At 41.3% G+C, this 22995-nt stretch overlaps 1 protein-coding gene across 3 annotated transcripts in view; it reads left to right on the top strand.

Annotated features, from left to right (window-relative positions):
- The window catches only part of KIF5C (kinesin family member 5C), a 49401-nt gene extending 26534 nt beyond the window's left edge, over positions 1 to 22867 (top strand). Inside the window, exons 15-26 of one of the 3 annotated variants that reach the window (XR_004160378.1) lie at positions 1531 to 1719; positions 3725 to 3842; positions 5051 to 5127; positions 6183 to 6292; positions 6906 to 7007; positions 7347 to 7407; positions 9635 to 9706; positions 10457 to 10561; positions 13051 to 13267; positions 14242 to 14355; positions 19148 to 19548; positions 21496 to 22867. Coding sequence is in view for 2 of the 3 variants with exons in the window: in XM_031554258.1 (XP_031410118.1) it covers positions 1531 to 1719; positions 3725 to 3842; positions 5051 to 5127; positions 6183 to 6292; positions 6906 to 7007; positions 7347 to 7407; positions 9635 to 9706; positions 10457 to 10561; positions 13051 to 13267; positions 14242 to 14348 (1158 nt within the window). In the remaining variant the exon portion in view is untranslated. Of the gene's footprint in view, positions 1 to 1530; positions 1720 to 3724; positions 3843 to 5050; positions 5128 to 6182; positions 6293 to 6905; positions 7008 to 7346; positions 7408 to 9634; positions 9707 to 10456; positions 10562 to 13050; positions 13268 to 14241; positions 14356 to 19147; positions 20138 to 21495 lie in introns of those variants that run through there. The other 2 variants (XM_031554258.1, XM_031554257.1) reach the window with 2 other exon arrangements.
- Positions 22868 to 22995: the final 128 nt, after the last annotated feature.

Consider the following 22995-nt stretch of genomic DNA (forward strand, 5'->3'; position numbering starts at 1 on the left):
CTTGAGCAGCTCTTAAATCCATACTTCTGTAGTGACAGCTGTCCAGGATACCTGAGTGAAGGAAGAGATCTGCATGGAAACTTTTTGCTCTTTGTTTCTTACCTATGAACAGTGGCTGCCTTCACCAAAGAGCCCACGCTTTTGTGTATGCTTCTGAACACAAGATACTTTAAAAGCATCTATTTCAGCATTAGTAAATTTGTGCTATGTACCATTTAAATACTACATGACATTAGGACAAGATTAACTTTTGTGTATTGGCAAATAGCCTTCCTAGAGGACTCTTTTCCTCTGAAATGGGAAGGTAAGGATGAGGGGTGTAGATCGTAGAATCCTTGGTATCTGAGCATATCTGGAGATGGTGCAAATTTTGGCCAGCTTTGCTTTGAAATTTGTCTTCCGTCAGGCTCTTGGCTTTCCAAATCTGATAGAGAAGGTAGATGTTCACACTGATGTGCTTACAATATCATAGATGAACAAAATTCCAAACCTCAGAGTTTATTACATGGTCATTGCTAAATGCTGCTGCCCTGTGTTCATGCAGATCCTGGACCACGGGACCAAATTTTGCTAGATGTTACAGCAACCTCTGGTGGCCGTTTTAATAAGAACTGTAAGAGGAAATCTCTGCAAATGGAGGCTGTTTGATACACATTTTTATAGCAACTAAGATGTCAGCATTTTACAGGGCAGCTGTCTGTAAATAAGGCAAGATTGAAAAGGTTTTAGATGAATAATTTGAAATTTGTTGGCAGTTAGCAGCTTCTCGAAGTATGTCTAATTTCAGACCACACTGAGGGTTTTGAAAGCAGTAACATTTTTTGGGCTATTCGAAGAAGACAGAGCACACGTTGTCTTCTCTTTGCTGCTAGAAAAAAGGCAAAACCAGATGAAATTACTGTCCATACACGCGAGAAGAATCTTTACAGCTCATCAGTGTGTTACGTGAATTAAGAAGCTGAAGGAAAATCATGAAGAGAAAGACATAAAAATCAAAGGCACTCTATTAACCAAGGAAGGAAGTGATGTTAAATAGGATGATATTAATGATTAGAGATGAAGGGGATTAATTTGCTCTTGCCCAGGTAACATTTTCAGACCAATGCTTGTGTTGTAGACTGCTACTGAAGGAGCACAGCCATTCAAGAGCAGACTTCTTTAAGAAGCATTTTGAAAATGCTCTCCAGCTTCCAGTTGCTTGAAAGAAGGAAAATGTCCTCTTCTGGTGACATGAGAAAGTTTCCCCAAAATATGCTTTTGGCATTCTGGTGGAGTTGGTTACTTCAGATGGTGATGAAGCACACCAAGTCTTAATTTCTTACTTTTGAGGCTTATTGATGAAAATTCAGTCAAACAGAGTGATGAAGCATGCTTAAAGGTAACAGGAAGGTCTGTGGGTGTTCCTTGAATGTGGCTGTGCTCTCACAAAGGTTATCTAGCTCCAGACAACTGTTGCTCATCAGGAAAACTGCCTTACATTGATTTCCATAAGGATCACACCTTTTAGATTGCAATCTTCCGTGTGTTTAGTTAGCAGATGTGAACGGGGTGATTGAAGAGGAGTTCACCATGGCACGGCTTTACATCAGCAAGATGAAGTCTGAGGTGAAATCTCTGGTGAACCGCAGCAAGCAGCTGGAGAGTGCCCAGATAGATTCCAACAGGAAAATGAATGCCAGCGAGAGGGAGCTTGCAGCTTGCCAGCTCCTCATTTCACAGGTATGTTTGCTCCTTCCTTGTTCCCTCAAAGCAAGGTTTGATGATTTTCTCAGCCTCCTTCCTCATGAGATGTGTGTGCTAGGAGTGAGAAATTCAGGGAGAAGAGAGGTGTTTCTCTTGTCTGTTCTCTTGTTTGTTCCTCTCGTTTTGCATTCCTCCCCTCAGCGTTTTACAGCACATTCTGTGGTAAGATTCTGTCCTCCTCTTGTAGATTCCAAAATGTTTTCAACGGCATAATAGTGAAAATCTCTCAGAGAGATTTCCTCAGCATGCTTTTGCATCTTGTGCCTCCGCTTAGAAAGCAAACTGACAAAGGAAGCAGTGATTGTATGGGTCTCTAACAAAGCATTTGGAGAGCCCCAACATCTGGACTGTCAGCATGCTAACAGGTAGCTGGGCAGCAATATGCATGTGATAATACATTATAGAAAACATGACCATGTGAGATAGAGATCCAGATGGTAGGAGGGCTTTTCAGTGGATGGCATGTTACAGGCAGTGATGCATGCTGCTGCATTCTGCAGAGAGGGGGCTAACTGCTTCACCGTGCTTCTTTGATTACTGCACACATGAAGTGGTGGAGACAGTTGGAGTTTACTCCGTTTCTCTTGCTAGCAGCTACTCAGAGAAAACCTGGAGCAAGGATAGCCTCTTGTCCTGCAGCAGAATTTCTCTATTCAGGTCTGCAGTAATAGCTGTAGCTGTAAGCATGCTTCTTAGTATTCAAGTAAGGCTTGAATCCTGAAAGTACTGGCTGTCCAAAAACGTTAAGTAAAATTACACTTTTCATGCTGTCTTAAAGTGGATACAGCCACCAGAAGTCACCCTGCCAATCTGCGTTGCTCCCTTTCCTTGGGAACTTGCATTAGTAAAGCAGATGAAGGTTTGCCTCGAAAGCTGCTATACGCATACTTCTGCTGGCTGAAAGAGGATTGGCAGCACAGAGCTGGGAATGAGTATCAGCAGTGGGCTGCTGGGACATTTTCCTTCAGCTGTGGTGTTGGCTTATGCTGACCCAGTGAAGGAGTGCGTTAAGTGGAAGCCAGCTTGTCTGTCTATGTGGGGTTGGCGTTCTTTTTCTTAGACCTCCTTCTTAGGAGGCTTAGTATTTGAGTGACTTGTCCAAGGCTGTGAAAAGATGCAGTGAAGGAAGTGAGACTGCAAGGCTACATCCTTTCTTTTTTCCCCTCCCTATATTTGTATTGCATTTTAGCATGGTGATGAAGCCAAGCAGAGATACTCTCAAGCAGGTGATTATCTTGCCTTGCCATATTGGAAGCATTGCCACTAAGCAGGTGTCGAGGCCCATCTGTTTTTAAGCCCAGGAAGAAGCTAGGTGTTATGCTCAAAGTGTTGTTAGAGGGCATACACCTTATCTATAAAGTGAAAATTTACTGTTGGCTTAATTTAAATCTTAACAGCCCATTTATTACTCTAGGCCTAATTATTGCAGAGAGAAAAGAAATAATTTGATGCAGAAAGACTTTCAGTGACAACAGTGATGCCATTAAAGTTGTCACACACATTTCTTCAGTTTCTACCCTTTTTCCTTATTATACCCAACCTTCTGCTGCTCTTAAGTGTGGTGGTTTCATACTGACTTTGCTGGTGTGGATGTGACAGCAAGCACTGCCAGTATCTGCAGCACTTTGCTGAGAGAGAGATGTTTATGTTGCTGATTCTTCTTCCTTGCTTCCTTCTAGGATTCAGCTGGAGTAATTTTGTATGTTTGCTAGCATTCTTTTACACCTTGCTATTCCTTGACTGATCTGCAGCTCCACATTACAACTGAACTTACTGTGTATGGGGCCTTTTACATTGTTAGGTGTCTCAGTATGCTTCTTTATTATGGTAGTCACACAACCAGAGAGGTTCCACGTAAAAAGAAAAGATGTCTGGCTACATAATTGCTGGGTTAATTTGATCCTTGAGGTGGTGGATGACTTGTGTGTGCACATCTCACGTCTGTGCTCACATCTCCTTGCTGTTCCCTCTGCCTTTAAAGCATGAAGCAAAGATCAAGTCCCTGACAGACTACATGCAAAACATGGAGCAGAAGAGAAGGCAGCTGGAAGAGTCCCAGGATTCCCTCAACGAAGAGCTTGCCAAGTTACGTGCTCAAGGTACAATGTTGGTTCCTGTGGTCATCATTTCTTTTAACAGCTGTATCTTAGAAAATGCAGTTTTGAACCAAGTATTGTACATACAGCTCACCTGGCATTGCTGCAGCATTTGATTTTTCAATCCTACTCTACTTTTGTCATACTTGTATTCCCACTGTCACAGAAATACAACTAAACAGATGGGATTTTAGCTCATTTACCTAGCCCTAAGCTCTGCAGTGTGCAGTGACAGAAGACCTGATGTCACAGGGTCAAGCTCTGATGTTGAGCTGTTGCCTTGGTAGTCCCACAGCACTTTTTGTCTGCTTGTATTTTGCAGTGAAGGCATAAAATTGGGATTCAGATCATTTCATGTGTTGCACCTGTACATTACCCTCGAGGTAACCCTTTAGCCTAACCCATTCACAGAATGCAGAGAAAGTTAATTTTTCAAAAGAATTAAAAGCTTGGTAGGAAGCTCCACCTTTTACTTTCATGATGTGAGGAAAAAAAAATACATCAAAAGCAATTTTGAATGTTTGTTTTGAAAATTCTCGGCTGTCCATCTAATTTCAGTTGTCTCTCTGGAAAGTGCCCTGCCCCATTCATTAGGAAGATGCTTCCATTAGGATTGAGTAGAAGTTTCTCTCCTGGCTGCTCTATAGGATCCAACTGACTTCATTTTTAAGAGTTGTTTTTTTTTCCATTCTAATTCAATGGGGAAAATTTCTATCAAAAGGAGCTTTTCTTGCTTTGCCAAGCTCCTGTTTTATGTGTAATTACAATGTAGCTTTAGAATTACTCTGGATTTCTGTACAGGGGCTATTCTCTGACTCTGGGAGCAGCAGATGGTGACAGGATTTTTAACATCTGCGTGGTTTTTTATTCACACATCTCATCTTCTCACCCCACTCACAAGAAATGATCTGTCTCTGGAGGCCAGCACTGCCCAGCAGAAAGGGGAGAGGGAGGATCCCTACAGGCAGAGTCATAGGAGATGAGGGGAGGTTGGGAAAGTGCTGTGTGGGCTGTTAGTAACAGCAGCAGGGTTTGGACAGTGGTCACACGTAGGGTACTGGAAAACAATGGCTGTGTCTGCCCTTCCAGAGCAGTCTCACCATGATCTTGCTGCCTGCCTTGCAAGCAATGCTTGCTCTTTTTAAATGGCTTGACATAGAGATGTTGTACGAATGGTTGGTTAACTCTCAACTGTCTCCAACTTCAAACAGAAAAAATGCATGAAGTCAGTTTCAAAGATAAGGAGAAGGAGCACCTGACCCGGCTTCAGGATGCAGAAGAAATGAAGGTAATGTCGTGTGCTGCAATATTAAAGTTGATTTCTTGGTGAGATCATTCATTAGCTGATAATTAGAGTGTAATTTTGTCTCCCTGTACGTATTTGCGTGCTTTTAAAAGAACCCTTCTGCCTCTATCAGAATTGCTGGCTTCTGTTAGAAAGCCTTATCTCTTAGAATTGAGTGACCTTTGCGGTTTGAAATTAGAGAACTTGCTGGTACTGAGGCTGGTGGTCAGATGGAAGAAAAAGTTACAGCCTGAGTATTTGAGGTGAGTGTCTTCTGAGACCAGTTTGTCTGCTGAACCAGCTTCAGAGAGTACAGGGGTTTGGTGCACTGTGTTTGCTTGAGTGGAGCTGCTTTGGTTCCTCAAATCACATGAACAGAGAACTGAAAGTGAAAAAAACATCCATGGTTGAGATTGATTTTGTTAGATATGCCTGAAAAAGGATTCACCTCTGTGTCACTCAGATATTTGCCATTTCCAGGAACTCAGCTGAAGCCAATTTGCTAAGCAGTGCACCAGGTTACTGGGTTTAATATCATTTAGGAACTAAAATTTAATGAAAATGAAGCCAGACCATTTTTCCAAATTGTTTGGCAAGACTATCTCATAGAAATAATAACAAAATACAAACCTGTTTTCTGATACTTTCTCCTTTATGTAGAATGCAAAGAAGAAATATTAGGAATTGATGAGCTTGTAGTGCTTTTGATGAGATTACAAGTTGTGCAGAAGAAAAATACAGTTTTACAAAGATGGGGGTAGAGGTTTGTCAGCTGGAGAATTTTTACCTCCATTATAAAAAGTTAAGGTGGTTAAAACAGCTGTGAAGTTTTCCTTACATTTGTAAGAAGAACATTAGTCACTCATCAGCAATTTAAAGTGAGATGCATTCAGTTTTTTTCTTACAACTTGAAATATATCTACCATACAATTTAAATAACAGGGCTGTGGCTAAACAATCCAGAAAGATGGGTTAATTTAGATGATAGATAAGAAGCAATCTTGGGTGTGTTATTTGATTTCTGTTTCATGTATGGCTTTGCATTTTGTGCTCTGCAGAAGGCACTGGAGCAGCAGATGGAGAGTCACAGGGAAGCCCATCAGAAGCAGCTGTCCAGGCTGAGAGATGAAATTGAAGAGAAGCAGAAAACAATCGATGAAATTAGAGAGTATGTTTACTCACTGTCACTTTTTGTGCTCCTGTACTGCTCTGTGACACTACAGATCTGTTTTTTTGGTTGGTTCTATTAGTTTTAATTGATATCTCTGTACTTCAGAGCCTTAGGGAAAGTAGTATCCTTACATGCAACAGCTGTGTCACAGACTCCACTATATTTCGTTTTCACTTTGTGGTATTTCTTTGTGACACAGGAATATAACTGTTAGATACCCTCCTGCTTGGAAAGGTTTTAAGGTTTCTTTTTACTGTTGTGCTCTTATTTTTGAAGTGTTCACAAAATCTGAGCAATCCTGATTTAGCACTCCTGTCCATATTTATAGTGTGGGTAAATAACAGTAGGGAAATGAGAAAGCAGAACAAAAAGGATGCAAGAACAATGTGTCCTTTCAGATAAGACAAACAAGGCAGGAGAGTATATGGCTGACTTTAATATTCCAATATTTTAAAATAAAAGCTATTGGTTTTCAGATTCGTTAGCCTTAATTTCTTCCAGAATTTTACAGTAGAATTACTTAATTTTGTTTATGGAAACTGAACTGCATATTTATGGCTTTCAGGACTGAGCTGTTCAGACCTTTTGTTGTTTTTTCTTTTCGTTCCAGTATGAATCAGAAGCTCCAACTGGAACAAGAGAAGCTGAGTGCTGATTATGATAAATTAAAAATTGAGGACCAGGAGAGAGAAATGAAACTGGAAAAGCTCATGTAAGTCAACACGGTTTCTCACCTGGTGTCCTTGAATCTGGTGTCTTTTAATGTGTGCGCAGGAAACATCCTGGTGGGAAGCATTTGTGTTGAAACACTCATGCTGAAAATAGTATTTCAGTAGCAAAGCCAACATGCAGTAGAATGATTACTAATTACTCCTTTTTTTAAGTTGTAGGCTTTTTAAGAGTAGATTTGATGCTAGCTGAAAAGGTGTTTTAGAGCTCCAGTTTTATGAAATGCCATGGCAAATCTTAAATCCTCCATTTCTTAACACATAGGAAAAAGAATATTTTTAAAACATTCTTGATTTAATGTTTAATGTTGTGATCTTTTTAGACTGCTTAATGACAAAAGGGAACAAGCAAGAGAAGATCTTAAGGGACTGGAGGAAACAGTGGTATGTCCTGTTTACAAGTTATTGGGTTTTTTCCCTGTGTTTTCATCACTGATGTGTAACCAAAACACTTGCATTGGTGCTCACGAAAATGATGAATTTGTATCAGATAAGTTCTCTAAGTTCTTTACCATGAGAGTGGTGAGGTGATAGCACAGACTGCCCAGAGAGGCTGTGGATGCCCCATCCATCCCTGGAGGTGTTCAAAGCCAGGTTGGATGGGGCCCTGGGCAGCCTGGGCTGCTCTGAAATGAGGAGGTTGGTGGCCCTGCCTGTGTCAGGAGGGTTGGAGCTTCGTGATCCTTGAGGTCCCTTCCAACCCAGGTCTGTCAATCATTTGTGATGATTCTATGAAGCTAAGTCTGTGCACTTCCCAAATCATGAAACTGAATTTCAAATTCTAGGTAAAATGCTACTGTTGTAGTCTCCTGTGAGTAAGCTATCACTACTGAAGCTACTAATACTGAGTTTTGCTGCCCTTCTTCCTTGAAAGCACCTGAAGTGACCAGTATGCTGAATGCAGGGTAACTACACCCAAATGATGCATACCTGCCTCTCACTTGGCCCGTGCAATGGCTTGTAAAGGAATCTGATATTGTGCATGCAATGTTAAAATTGCAATCTAAGATGGAAGATTTCAGTCCTGAAGCTGCTGCTGCGCAGTTTGGTTGGAAGCTACCTTTTTACCTGTCTGTAAAATATGCCAGCTTTCTCAAATATCTCAGTAGTAGCAGTTTTAGTAGCATCGCATTTATTTTTGCTAGTGGTAGTTTGGTTGTAAACCCAAATGCAGTGCCTTTTCTGCTCTGTGTAATGCTTCAAAATTAAGCTTGTGGTGACCTCAGGATCAGCTGGAGTTCATTACATGTAAAAATCGGAAGCCGAACTATTTGGGTTCGTACAACTTGGGCTCCTGTTGGCTCCCCAAGCCATAAGCCTTATTTATTTAAAATCCTGTAAGGAAGAGAGTTAATCAGCCTTTCTTACATGACTTGTGTTCATCAGACTCCTACGCTGCTTGCACATTGGGAAGACTTAATTAACCCTGTACACCAAATGGTCAAGACAGCTGGAAGTCAGGCAGTATGGTGACCCAGGCATCAGGCTCTGTAGGCATTGGCTGGCATTTGGGTGGTGATTTTTTGGGGAAGGGAAGGAGAACAGTTTCTGTGAGGTCACATCTGCTGCCCTGGCTGTGACTCGTGCTCCTTCCCACTGCTGGGCTGAGACAGAAGCAAGATGAGAGGGCTCGTTGGAAGGAGTTATGGGTTGGAGGTCTGTTTGTGCAGCAAACCTGAATGCCGGCTCTCTGGGAGGCTTCTGGGAGGTTTAGAATGGCACGCTGTGCATCTTCTGATTACAGAATAATTCCTAAATGAGCCGTGCGTATGCTGTACAGTTTCTACTCATTCTGTAGTCCATAGAAGAAGCATCTCATTTTTGACGTGTAATCAGTTGTAACTTTCTCTTTTCAGAGAATGAAGACAAGAAATTTGAGTTTTTAACAGCTTGTAGTCATGGTGGTGCTCGCAGTGTGATTAATTTAAATTCCAGGATATGAGCAGATAGGCGTGAAATGGAAAAGCTGAGGTTGCACTTACCAACTTTGGAGAGATAGTTCCCTTCAACATGGTTTTGGTGAAAATGGCATCGAGGTGAACTTGATTTTCTGGAAAGCTTCCTTTCCTGAAAATGATGTAGCATTTTTGTTCTTTTTGGAATGGGTGCAGGGTTGCCCCATCTCATGTCTTGTATTCGGTCTGGAGTAAGGTCATTATTTTGCTGAGCCCAAGATATATAGAAGAAGCTGGGAAGACCTGGATTTTTGCCAGAGCTTAAAAGGCACTTTGAGATCTTAAGTACCTGTGATTAAGCACTCAGACCCAGTCAGTGAATTTGTAACGCAGTGAATCCAAAGTCACATAGCTAGATATGTGTAACCATGGCCAGTTTGTGAGACTTGTGGCTTTGATGTTGCAGACAGCATATGGCAATGCACTGGCAAGAGGAAAAGTGCATGCCCTGTTATTCTGTGAGCAGCTTGTTTGTAGGCTGCTTGAACAGCCAATGCGTGTGCCAGGCAGGAACATCCCTATAAGGACATCACATTAAAGTCATATTGTCTACATAAATTTGCAGAGGTGTCTTTGTTTTATTTAAAACCCCAGAATGTCTATTGTCTATCTTAGTGATTTGTGGTTTGTTTTTTTTTCATGTAAATTGATTCCAGGCAAGAGAACTTCAGACTCTTCATAATCTACGCAAACTGTTTGTTCAAGATCTCACCACTCGTGTTAAAAAAGTAAGAATGCACTCCTGTCATCCAATAGACTGCATCCCACATGTGCATGTTATTACAGAATGGGATATTTTTTTCAATATCAGTGAGCAATAGCATTAAGACTGTCCTGATGGTTGTCCAGGCTTTGGCTCTTGTTGGGTCTGAAGGACAGGTCTTGGCAGTTAAGGGAAGTTACTGCATTCTGAAAGATGGTACAATGGATAGCAGAAACTGCTCGATGTAAGTTGCACTGTGCTCTGCTGAACGCTGTGACTTTATCATCCTGGGGCTACTTGGCCTTTTCCTAGCAAAATTATCGTGTGGCCAGAGACGAGTTTCTTAGCAGAAATTCAGGTGTTTTAAACTGTTAAATCAGAGTAAAAAGTTGCATAAATATTCGAAGGCTTCACAGTAATTCTTAGCTCTTTAGAGTGGCTTTGGGGAAGTGGTATTACTACTGTTTATTTGTTAAAATTGAAAAGCCATGTATGGTAAAAATGTTACCTAAATCTGGAGAAAGGGATATTCTTTCCTCAACCCCTAAAGTCTGTGATTCTGTTCAGGATCCATAGATTGTTCAGTAAGAATATTTCATTTTCTGTGCAGAGGGCAATTCGGCCCCTGAATATCAAATGAACAGGTGAAATAACTTCTCTTTAATTTGGGGCTCTGGAAGGCTTTTCTTTCTTTGGCAAACTTACATTCCAAAATACCTGAGCTTCCTCTTGAGTTTCTGCCTGGTTTTGCTGAACTCTGGAACTCTCTGTGCAGAGCGTTGAGCTTGACAGTGACGATGGAGGCGGAAGTGCTGCGCAGAAGCAGAAAATTTCCTTTCTTGAGAACAACCTGGAACAGCTTACTAAGGTTCACAAACAGGTAGGAGCTTCACTTCCTTCCAGTGCCTGTTTTGCTATTAAATCAAAAGCCACTGTGCCTTTTTCATTGACTTACAATAATTTCACCCATAGGAAAAACTGCACATGTAACGCTGTTCTCTAGTATTACAAATGACATTTTCTTCCCTCAAAATTATATTTTTATGTGTTTAAGAGAATAATTTTTGAAGCTAATATGTAGGTACTGTTTAAGGAAATGGTACCTACAGTTCTCAACTGAAGTTGTTGGCATTAGGACTACACCTACTTACTGGAATGTTGTTGTGGTCTAGCCCTGGCAGGCAGCTCAGAACCTCACAGCCGCTCGCTCAATCAGTGGAATGGAGGAGAGAAGCAGAAAGGTAAAAGTGTGAGAATTGTGGGTTGAGATAAGGACAGTTTCATAGGTAAAGCATAAGTTGCTTGCGCAAGCAAATCTAAGCAAGGAGTGCATTCAGCTCTTGCCATCAGCAGGCAGATGTTCAGCCACTTCCAGGACAGCGGGGCTTATCACATGTACCTTGGGAAGACGTAGGCATCACACTGAACATCTATTCCCCCTTCCTCCTTCTTCACCCCAGATTTTATTGCTGGAAATAGAGGTTTTCTGTGCAGCTTAAGGGCTGGTGCCTCCCCAGGGATGCTGAGGCTGGCCGTTTCTGGGCATGACGATTTCCATCTCTTTCCTATTTTTTAAGAGCTTCTGTTTCCTTTGGATGTCTGCTTTTCAGAGCAACGAGAGCCCTTCACTGTGGGTGCTAGCCCAACAAGTGGGAGGTGTAGGGGTGTGCTGTAGGCAAGCGTTTGGGTATGGATCAAGGAAAGAACCCTCTGCTTACTTGGAAGTCTAAATACTAATAGAGTGTATATGGGTATATCTATCTCAGCAGGTAAAACTGGATCATTTCTGCCAGTAAGGTTCCAGCCTCTTCTAAGATGTCAGTTTTATTGAACTGTCTCCCACATCTCAGATGCAGAGTACAAAGTAGTAGAAGAGGCTTCTGGTTTCATTTATGAATACTAACATAGCATTCTCAATTGCAGTTTTCTGAAACTGTTAGAGAGACACGGTGCTCTCCAAGATTTGCTTTATTTATTCCTGTAGAAATGCCAAAAATGCAAGCAGTACTGGATTGTGACAAGTGTCCATTAAGGTTCAGTATTTTAAGATTCCTGCTTAACAGATGGTTTAAAGACCTAGTTTCTAAATGTGGAAATCGGGACATGTTGTAATAATGTTCTTTTGTTTCACTCTATTGCCTTTTTTTGCATTCTGTTCATATTTCTGCTAGTTTTTCAGATTTTTATAGCTCTCATCAATGTATATTTACTCAAAAACAACTGAGGAGTTCATGTCTCATAAGAAAATTAAATAAAAAATGACGTTGGGCTTGACCTGAATAGGAGATCATCCTGCACTTATTCCAAATTAGAGCTGTTTGGTAGAACGTGTGCTCAACACTTTCAGCAAAAGCACATTGTGGCAATTTTTATTTTTATTTTTTTTAGCTTTGCTTGTGTTTTTCTTTTGGCACTCAACCTCGACTAGCAGGTGTAAAACGTTTTGATTGTGAAACAATGTGTGAATGTTACTGCATGCTCTTGCTTTACTGTATTATTTATATGGTAGCGAAACCATTTTCTTCCCTTTCCTTCAGAAAGGGGAATATCATTTTTTGGAACAGTTATCTGTTGACTTTTAGTAACGGTATAATTCTCCTGTAGAAATGTATTGTGTGTTTTTTTTTTAACCAAGAATCTGTTTGTATCAGTTTTTATTTCTCTAAAAATCAATCTGCCTCCTTGACTACAGTTGAATATAAGGTTAGATATTATTCTGATGAGCAGTAGAGCTTGTTCAGATTCACAATCAAGGAAGTCCATGAATTTAAAGTATTGTCATCACCATGTTTATGATTATAGACCTTAAGGTGAATTCTTAGCAATGGTGAAGAACTGAAAGTTTCTACTTCTCCCTTGTATAGTGAACAAGAAGGTAAACAGGCCCTGACCACTGGCGCTGGTGAATTCTTGGCCATACCAAGTATTGTCTGTAAGCTGTGTTTAAGCACTGTGGTTTTTAAGCAAGGCAGTGATCAAGTACCTGTGAAATGCCAGACATGTCTGCATGCTGAGAAATGCAGAGTTTCTGGCTGAGTTGCTCTGAGGGTCTGGAAATTTGGTTGTTGCTGTAGTGCCCTGCAGGGTTCATCCAGAGCCTTCTACCTTCAGAGTCATCTGTGAAATCGTGTTCTTTGATCTCCCTGTTGAATGATTGGTAGCTCAGCTGGACAAATAACCAGCGTGATTAATAGGAAGAGAAAATATTTCTTTGGCATAAGCTTTTCACAGGTGTTTCTGGAGGAAACCTGTTTCTTTCCTTCACGGCATACAAGTTGTGAAGAGGAATAGTGGTGATTTCTGTCTCCTTGTAAGATGACCTTTGCTATGGTTTCTCACAGGGTATTTTTGAACCTTCTCTTCTTGCAGTTGGTACGTGATAATGCAGATCTTCGTTGTGAGCTTCCTAAGCTGGAAAAACGACTTAGAGCTACGGCAGAGAGAGTTAAGGCCCTGGAGAGTGCACTGAAGGAGGCCAAGGAGAACGCCATGCGAGACCGCAAGAGGTACCAGCAGGAGGTGGATCGTATTAAGGAGGCTGTAAGAGCCAAAAACATGGCACGGAGAGCACACTCTGCTCAAATCGGTAAGGAGGTATTGCTCAGGGGTGAGCGACTCCTCACATACTTCGTGGTTGATTTGTTTGCTCATGTTTGAAAGAAAAGAGCTCTGAAAGCAGGAGTCTGGGACAGACCTCTGGGTCTGCTTCTCCTCTGTTGCACAGGCAGCTTCAAAGACTTCACTTTTTAATAGAATATGCCCCACCTCAAGTTTAAAGTGCCTTTGCTATTTAGCTCAGTAAATAAATGGCATAATGGGTCTTGTGTGCCATTCTAATGACCTGAAAAAGTGTCTCTTTAAATTAGTCTCTCACTTTCTTCCTGCTCCCCCACGTGCTTCTGTTCTGCCTTTCAGCTCCTTCCTCTCCTTTTCCGATTACTACTCCTTGTGCTTTCATTTGGGCTGTGTAGAGTCAAATCTTCCTGTATAATGCAGATGCTTGGTATATCTCTGTGGTACAGTCTGAATCCATGCATGCAATCAAGTAGTGTTCAATATAGGACTTTTCAGGTGGCAATTTTTGAAATGATTTCTTGGAATTGATAAGATAGAAGGATAATTTATTGCATGGTGGTGGGAACATTGGTGCCTTAAAAGCAGAGGAAAAAATTAGCACGCAGTGTTTCCTGCCTTATGCTGCCTCTCCTAAAAAGCCATTATCAGTTCTCTCCTTCTGGAATTACTCTAGTAGCTATGGTAGGTAATTGGACACAGAAAGTACATCAGTGACCACCAAATGAGTCTTGACTTCTCTGTGCTGTACAGACAGCCCGCAATCTTTGTAGAGATGACAGGCATGCATGCATGAGATGGTCAGAGGACTCTATCACAAACAGAAAAGCAATGCATTTGTTGTTGGCCAAGGTAAGGGAACACTGTGTTCCTGATTACAGATTAAACTGACAAGCAGTCAATGGGTTCTGTACTAAAGGATAAGGTGAGGTAAAATCCTGTTGGAAAAAGCTAATTGTGTTGTTTGGTTTCCTGCTTTCTCTGCAGCCAAGCCCATCCGCCCAGGTCATTACCCAGCGTCGTCTCCAACAGCTGTCCATGCCATCCGAGGGGGAGGGATGTCCAACTCCAGCTACTATCACAGCACCAAATAGATGAGAAGTAAGACCAAAGACCCAACTGTTCTTGCACTGATCACCACTTCTATTTTGCTTTTAGCAGACCAGCGGTATTTTTTTTTTCCTAGTTTCAGTGGGAGTCTTTTGCCTATGTTTTAACTGAGAAAGTTAGTAATTTAAGCGAGGGTTGCCTTGTACTTTGCAAGCTCCTGCTCGGAGTTTTTATTTTAATGACTTATCACTTGAAACTCTTTTTAATAAACTGAAATGCTGCCGCAAGTCTGTACTGAAATTAGCACATAGAAGTGTGAAACTTGTGTATTAAAAATAGAGTTCCAGAGACTGCTCCATTTTCCACTTTCCCTAACACGAATATGTTTCCTTGTGATATTCGTTAAGGATAAAGACTTCTAGTAAATAACCCTGTACTAGGAACTAGCTCAGTGTGATTGAAAAGCAACTAAGCACTCCTGTGTCCATGCAGGAGCTGCCTGTGGACACACCACACCTGGGCAAAGTTCAAAATGGAAAATGTTAGAAGCTGAAAACTTTATGCTTTAGGGTGAGATAATACTTGAGAGATGGAGCCATATGTTAAACATGCTTCTTCACAAGCATTTAACTTTTCCCTCTGCCCCTCACATGCGGGACCTGCTCCTGAGCAGCTGTACCTGGAGACCTGCAGCCCAGGGCAGGGCTAAAGCAGCTTTAAGTTGGCAGCAGCACAGAGCTCTCTGAATTTGAGTGTCAGCATTTGGCAAACTTTGCTTTTGCTTCTTTTGCTTTGCATTCTTAGTCGGCTCTCTTCAGTTGAAAATGAAAATATTTTCCTTTATTGCGAGCGCTTAAGGTTTCTGTGTCTACTCATAAGTAAAAATCTTGTCTTGGAAAGAAGAGCAACACAGTCCCATGAGACTGCTTCATGCATCTCTCTATTTATTTCCTTAAATGCCCATTATTTCTGGGGTAGCTTAGATGATAATTTTGTTAAGAGCATATTAGGAGTTGGATGGAAGTGAGTGATAGTGAAAAGCAGCTGGTGGACTGCTGGATTGCCTTCCCAAGCCTGGCTTCTTTCTCCTCTGGAGGACTAATTCTGTTTTATGACTCTTTTCTGATAGTATCTGGTTTCCTTTAGGCATTTGGCATTCTTGGGTGTGTTTTTCTTTTTCTTCTCTTTTTTTTTTTTTTTTTTTTTGAGAATGCTTCATGTCATGCATGCATGCAAACCATCCATCACATCATTCAACCTTTTATTGTGTAGTAGGGATTGTTTCTGTTCATTGTGTTTTCTGTGAGCCCTGTAGCTGCAAGCAGCATATTTTTGCTGTGGATGAATTAGGGCAAGTCTTTGCTGAGTGTTTTTCTGAGTTAGTTGATTCTGAACTGAAATTTGCTTTTCCATCTCATGGGAAATATAGCCTCTATCTACTTCATTGCATTCCCATGAAAGAGCAAAGGGAAAAAGAGTGTGATAAAGAAGCCTATAAATTATTTCTAAACATATATAATGAAAGCTGCTCTGTGGGGAAAAAAAACTGCTACCTGCCTAAACTGGGCAGGCCTTTAATAGACCATCTGCTGTGAAATTAAAACTGTCAAACGTGAGCAGGCCACACACCAGCTATAAGCACACGTCAAGCAAACGACTGTAGCTTAACAGAAGTCATCAGTAAAATAAATAGGCATAACATGAGTTGAGCATGTAACAAGACAGGACTTTGGAAGTCAATAAAGAACAATCTCATGCTTTAGATGCTGAGTTTTCCATCTGAGGGGATGAGCTGATTGAGGCCACACCTCTGGAGCGCGTTGCTGAGAAGGTCATAGGGAATGGGAGAGAAAAAAAGGAATTGGGAAGATCTTACAGCTGGTTTAACTTAGAGGTTTAGCGTTTCTGAAAAAATTAGGGGCAGAAAACATCTGAAAACCAAATGGAAGCCCTACAGGTTAGAATGAAGCCATTAAAAAAGTGTGTCTCTGTGTGTTTCTCATGTGATAGCAATGTTGCTTTCTGCTGACTGGGCGATGCTTAAGGAAGGTCAATCCTCATCAGCTTTGGTCCTTTGGTTAAAGTGTTGTTGGCAAATTGCAGGTATGTGGCTGCCAAATGGTTTGGGGACTATCCTAGTAATCTGAATTCTGAGCTTAGTGGGTGAAGGCATTAGTTAAGAGTATTAAGAAAGGTACTGCTTCTGCAGGTGACACTTTGTATGGATTATTTTCATAACATTGCTGAGCAGTCTGACCCTACTCTCTGTGTAATTAAGTGACGACGCTCTACACATCCAGAATAGACCAGACAGTCATTTAACAGCAGTGAAGTAAGAATGTTTTTTCTAGATAAATGTTTGCTGTTAAGTTATTTAGAATGACAATTTTATACCAGAATGAGGGGAAATTTCTCTTATTTCACTCATCATTCACAGTGAAGACAGTAGCCATTTTTTGCTGCTAGAGTGGTCAGGAATTGCAAGTCATTAACCTGAGCAGAACATCCTATCAATAACAGCCAGTGAGTGTTAATAAAACATTGTTATAAATTGCAAATTGCCAGTAGCCAACTTAAACAGAAGACTCGATAGAGCAAGGAATGAATCTCTAAGAGAGAATTCCTCTATCTGTGTCAGTTTCAGGAATCTTCAGAAATCTAACTGCAGTGAGTTTGTTACCTGGGGCATATCTCAAACACGGATCTGATGAAGTTAAGAGAAAGGGAGTTCATGTTGGTGTGGCTAAAAGGATAACTGTAGCAGTGTGAGTCTTGATTGGGTAGAAATCCATGCTGAATTGTTTTTCATACTTGAAATATGAATGCAGATTTGTGTTAGTACAGATCAGTTCATTTTGAAATTCTGTCTTTAAATGCCTAACGTGGACCTGCTCAGAATCTGGAGGCCCCATCTGGAGGCCATGCTCCTGTTCTTCACCTTACTGGGGGAGAGCTGAGCCGTGGTGGTGCTGCACTTCTGCAGCTCATCATTTAATAAGTGTCTTCAGATGGACCAGAGATCATCTTTACATCTGCTTTAGTTACATCACACACCTAACCAAGAGGACAGGAGGGCACTAACAGAGCTCTGGGACAGGTAGGGCTGAGGTACAGGACAAGTTTGGTTGATGACATGAAATAAATACTCAAGTTGCTGTGTTGGAGAGCAGTTCAGATGCTGTATATAAACTTCTGGGTTGGCTATCACTGTATTTGTAGCACTTTTCTCAAGGGCTGGGTGGCAGCCCAAAGGACTCTCTCCTAAAGTTGATACACCTGTGAGCAAAGTGGCACAACTGGGTGTGCATGGGAACCTTGCACAGGCAGGCATACCAATAGCAGATGCATGGAGCTAAATATGTTGACAAAGCATGTGCCTTCGTATTTCAAATCTTGAGTAAGCTGGTTATCTGACTAACCTGCCCTCCTCATGTTTGTTTAAACTTGTCTGGTACCTCATTTGAAAAGAGAAGAAGTGAAATGAAGATATGCTAACAATTGCAGTAATGCTCCATAGTGGCTTACTGAAATTATTAAACCAGCTTGTATGGGATCTGTATTTGTGAAACACACTGTGCAAACAAGCTCTTGACAATGTGACTTCCCTTATCCTAAAGTCTCTGGTATGTTCCCAGCACCTCCCCATCCTTAAGCAAGATGAATAACTATAGTTAATCTAGGCAGGCCGTTTAGATTAACGTAGGCAATAAAATGCATGAATTAATAACCAACTGTCCCACTTGCCTTGAAGATGTTAATGAGGATGGTAACTAGGAGGCAGCTACAATACCCACTGCTAAACCAGGGTAAATTCAAAAAACACAGATGGGTTGATTCTTTCTAATAACTTGATCTTTAATACTGAAAAGTTTTGTGTTAAACAATCAAACAGGAAAACATGTAATTAAGCAAAATGTTGCTCTTTACAAGATCCTGTACTAGTTACCTAAAAAGTGCCAGGCACATTCAGTTGCTTATATGTTGCCTTCCATATGGCTAATGAGAAAAACGTAACAATTTCAAACCCAATCAAAGATCAGTACTTCCAATTATTTATAACGAACTGCAGATCAGCTTTGTACTTAGCAACCTACTTTGAACTTTTGAAAGGAACCATCATGAAATTAGTGAGAAAGAAGCCTGTAAAATATCAGTATTTTTGTGTGAAACGATACTGTCAATTTTCATAATACCTCATCAGGATATTATATAAAATGTTTTATAAGTTTATATTTATATTATATTCACGTTGTTTATATTATTTTTGTATGTGTGTGTTTGTATGTGTATACACATCAGGAAGGAACTTTTTTTCCAGGAGACATTTGCAAAAGAATGATTTGCCTGGATTTGTAGTCTTTTGTTCCTTTCATTTTATAATATCTTTGCAAACTTGGTTGTGTTCCACACTTGTTAATTAAGATACACGTGTGCATCTGTTCTTCAGCTCCTATCAGTAGAGAGAAAAATCCCATGAAGGGAAAAGAAAGATAAAAAGGGGGGAAAAAAGACCTTTCTGTTGTGCTTAAGGATGTCTTTAGACAAGACGTAATGCCGTGTTAGAGGTGGCAAAGAATGAATTTCATCAAGACCATTGTTTTGTTATGACTGTGCCAATCTGTGGGCTGGAGACTGTCAGAATTCTTCTCCGAGACTTAGTAACTGAGACTTGTTCCACGAATTCCTGAAATGGTGCTTTACATGGATGTTCTCGTGGCAATGTGGTTGCTGCATATCGACTTTCTGCCAAGTGTCGGTATCTGTTATTTGCCATGTTGCATATCTGCTTTCTGATCTAAAACACCCACTGATTATCGTTACCTTTCTCACTCTCTTTTGACAGGTCAGTCCCACTTAGCATGTTACAGACCATCATTAAGTCACTACTTTCTTTTATCCCCCTCTTCAACCTGGTCCACATTCTATTCATCCTGCGCTTCCTACGCCATCTGCGACGCACTGGCCATAGGTATTTTGAGCTTCGTAGGATCTCCACGTGTACAGAAGTCTTCAGCTCAACTCCTCTTCAGATACTTGTACAATGTATTTAACGTAACCATCTCAGTACCCACAGGAAGTCTGCCACCCAGAATGGCACCGACGGTGTGTGACCCCCTGGCACTGCTTAGGCTGGGGCTTCTCTGCTCAGCCTGATGCTGTTGGAAGACCTCTGTCACATCAGTAAATCCCACCTTCCGGCATCCAAGAATTAATTATTCGGTGACCAAGTGCCATCAAAGGCAGGTGATTGTGCTCTGTCATGACTGATTTACTGTATAATATACATATTATTTTATATTTTTAAGGGATGAAAATGTGCTGCTACATGGTTTAATTTTACTGCTTACATTTTTGGAAGGAAATTTTCCCCAAAGAACCATTTGTAAAATCCTGATAAAATCTTTGGACTGTATAAAATGACCTTTCTTGCAGTACCTGGTAAAGATCAAATGGGATGAACAGAGAAATCTGTTAGTATAAATCTAGGTTTTTGGAATTTGGTAGTTACATGACTGTATGTGTGACTTATCTTCAAGTTACGATCTGGTCTGCTTGTAGTTCTCCCTACGGTGGTGGGTTTTCCTGGAGTGTGTTGGCTGGCCGTGTGTTGCTAAGCATTGTTCTCCATGACACTTTGAAAGAAGTCCTGTCTTGGGAAAGCCTTTGGCAAGCCCTGATCTGCTCACCAGAATTCACACACGAGAGGGAACAGTCCCCAGCAGGAACAGGCACTCCATTCCAAAAACAAAAAGCCCCAGCTATAGCCCCCAGTAAGGTATAGAGGGTCCAAGAGGAGGTGCAGGTCACAAGCTGTCCCTTGCAGACCAAACTGGGAAATACACCTGTTAGGAGATGAAGAGCATGCTGCAAGGGGAAAAGAACGTGCTTACTGCTTGTGTAACGATATGCAAGCCATCCTGCTGTGCTCAGAGCCTTTCTCACCTCCCTGGTGCCAGGCAGAACGTGTCCAGCTTCTCAGCAAGGGGGCACTGGAATCCTTCTGGGAGAGCACAGCTGCAGGTAGAAGCTGCTCCTGCTTCTGTGTCACATATCTGTGTCACCCAGCAGTGTGGCTCCCAGGGAGGGTACAGCTGAGCGTGGCCTTTCCATCTTCTTCTGCAGGTGTTTGCTCTTAGGTTGAGATAGAGATTTTTTTCTTTTGGTTTCTGAATGTGTTCACATTGACATTAAACTAGTTAGGTAATGGAGAGCCTTTGCAAATACTGCAAATTTACTTTAGTTTTTTTTTTTCCTACTGAAATTACTCAGTTTCTTCCAAAGTGAGTTGGACTTTTTTTTTTTGATGTTGCACTATATTTGGGAGCATTTTGCAAAAATATTTAATGAAGTTGCAAAATCTGCATGTATTTAATTTATTTTGTATTTTTCAGAGTTTTATATTTTTCTTTATGTGCATGTGCACTGCCAGGAAAATGAACTGTGAACTTGCCATATGCAACCTTTAATAGAATTACTAACTCAGAACTACTCTGTGCTGCTCAGAGCTGAACTCTCTGCTGTGAACTAACTATTCTCTTGTTTTTGTTCTAATGCAGTTGTCTTAAAAAAAAAGAATACCAAACTCTTAGTTGCTGCCCGATTTTTGTATTGTAGTACAGCTGCTGTTCTGTATTTTGAATTCAAAATTTGGTAGGGAACTGCATTTTAAATGCAATTTCCCAGGTTGCTCGTGCTGTTATCATCAGTTATGTATGACAGTTTAGACAGCTTTCTTCAGCTTGAGTACTAAGTTAGCTTTGACATCTCTTAATTGTGCTAGTGCTGATCAGCCAGTCAGTTCACCTAGCTAAAGTAGCGTGAGTTTCTCCAAGTTAACTTCTGCTTCAAGACTGTAAGAGGACTTTCTATAACTGAAACACTGACAAGATACACCAGGCTGAGCTTCTCCAAAAGAAATAAATGGATTCTTAACTGGAAACTATCCAGTCTGTCAGTTGAACTTATTCTGCTTATAGATTCTTGTTTTGTAGCCTATTTTAATGAGGCAATTTAAGTTTGTATTGCTTATTGTATATCCAGCTTTTGTACCATTTTCAAGTCTTATGTATTTTATAGATAGAAAATGAAAGACACATCTGCTCTGCAGGGATCAAACCCTGTCTTTTGTCATTTCCAGTATCTGACGCTGTCTTACTTTGCTCTTTGAATGTTGTGTCATATTTATTCTAGGCTGATTTTCAAGTTGTGATTTGTATAGCGCAAATGAAACTTCACATCTAAGATGTCTTGCATGGTTTTGGTGGAAACACTTTTCACAAATGGAAACCATACTTCAGATGGAACTAAAGTGCGTACTGTTCTTTTTCAAGGAATAAAATACTGTTTCCTGCTCAGCTGAGCTTCTCTCAATGATATCACAGAACCATAGAATGACCTGGGTTGCAAAGGACCACAGTGCTCATCCAGTTCCAACCCCTGCTGTGTGCAGGGTCGCCAACCAGCAGCCCAGGCTGCCCAGAGCCACATCCAGCCTGGCCTAGAATGCCTGCAGGGATGGGGCATCCACAACCTCCTTGGGCAACCTGTTCTACTGCGTCACCATCCTCTTGAGTTTCTCCTTGAATTCATGTTTCATTGACTTGTTTTCTCAAAAGCAAGGAAAGTTAAACCTGGGAAGATCTCGGCTGACACATCTGAAGGTTGTGTTTTACTCAACAAGGGTGAGATCGGATTATCCTGAAAATATTGAAAATCAAAAAAGTAAAAACAAACAAACAAAAAAAACCCGCCCAAACACCTTTACAATGATGGTTTCTGCCAAGAGAACCTAAGGAGTAGCTTTTAAACTGCATTTCACAATGCCTTATGCAGTAAGGCACACGTTTGCCCGACGTTTCAATAAATAAGGCTTGGAGTTGTAATAAAGAATTTCAGCTGAATTGCAATAAACGGCATTCGAACCAATTGCTCACGGAGGCCCAAAAGAACAAAAAAAGGCCTGATCCAATTTCCAGTATCAGAGGAGAAAGACCTTGGGTCAGCATGAAGGTGTGCCCCAACTGCAGTCAGTGAGTTGGCAGGATGATTTGAACCTCCTCTTGCTTTGACTTTCCTCTTTGCTGTGCCTGCGTGAACCGAAGCGCACCGGCCGACATCTGCTGCACGGGATGGGACACGGCTGCAGGGCTCTGCTCACCATCTCGTCCATTGGAACAGGTTTTGTGGTGGGAGAACCGCAGGGGTTCTGTAGAATTATCCATGTCTAGTTTGTAAAGTGTGTGCCGTGTACTGCAGACGTGTATTCTCTGGGCTCTATGTATCTTTACAGTAGTGTTCATTTTAGGAAAAAAAAATAATAATAAAGTGTGGACACCTTTTGCTGGTAACAAGGGGAAATTTTTTTTTTTGCCATTGCATCAAGCAATGCTAAATTGTATTAATCTCTTGATAGCAGATCTGAACCCTTCTTCCCCATCCCGTGGAGATAAGTATTTTATCTTCGTTCCACAGTTCTCTTGGATTCGGGTGGGTACGCTGGCAGACTGCATGATGTATCATTTGAAAACCGTTACAGTGGAAAATAAAACCGAGCTAAACTTTGCAGCGTTGTGTGACACCGTTTGCGGCTCACGGCGATGGCCGTTCCCTCAAATCCATACTCGGGAGCACCGCCGGGCACCGTGTGGGAGCACCGTGTGGGGCTGTGCGATGGGCGTCCCTCCCCGGCCC

This window comes from Meleagris gallopavo, chromosome 7 (assembly GCF_000146605.3).
Source record: "Meleagris gallopavo isolate NT-WF06-2002-E0010 breed Aviagen turkey brand Nicholas breeding stock chromosome 7, Turkey_5.1, whole genome shotgun sequence".
Classification (NCBI taxonomy): Eukaryota; Metazoa; Chordata; class Aves; order Galliformes; family Phasianidae; genus Meleagris; species Meleagris gallopavo.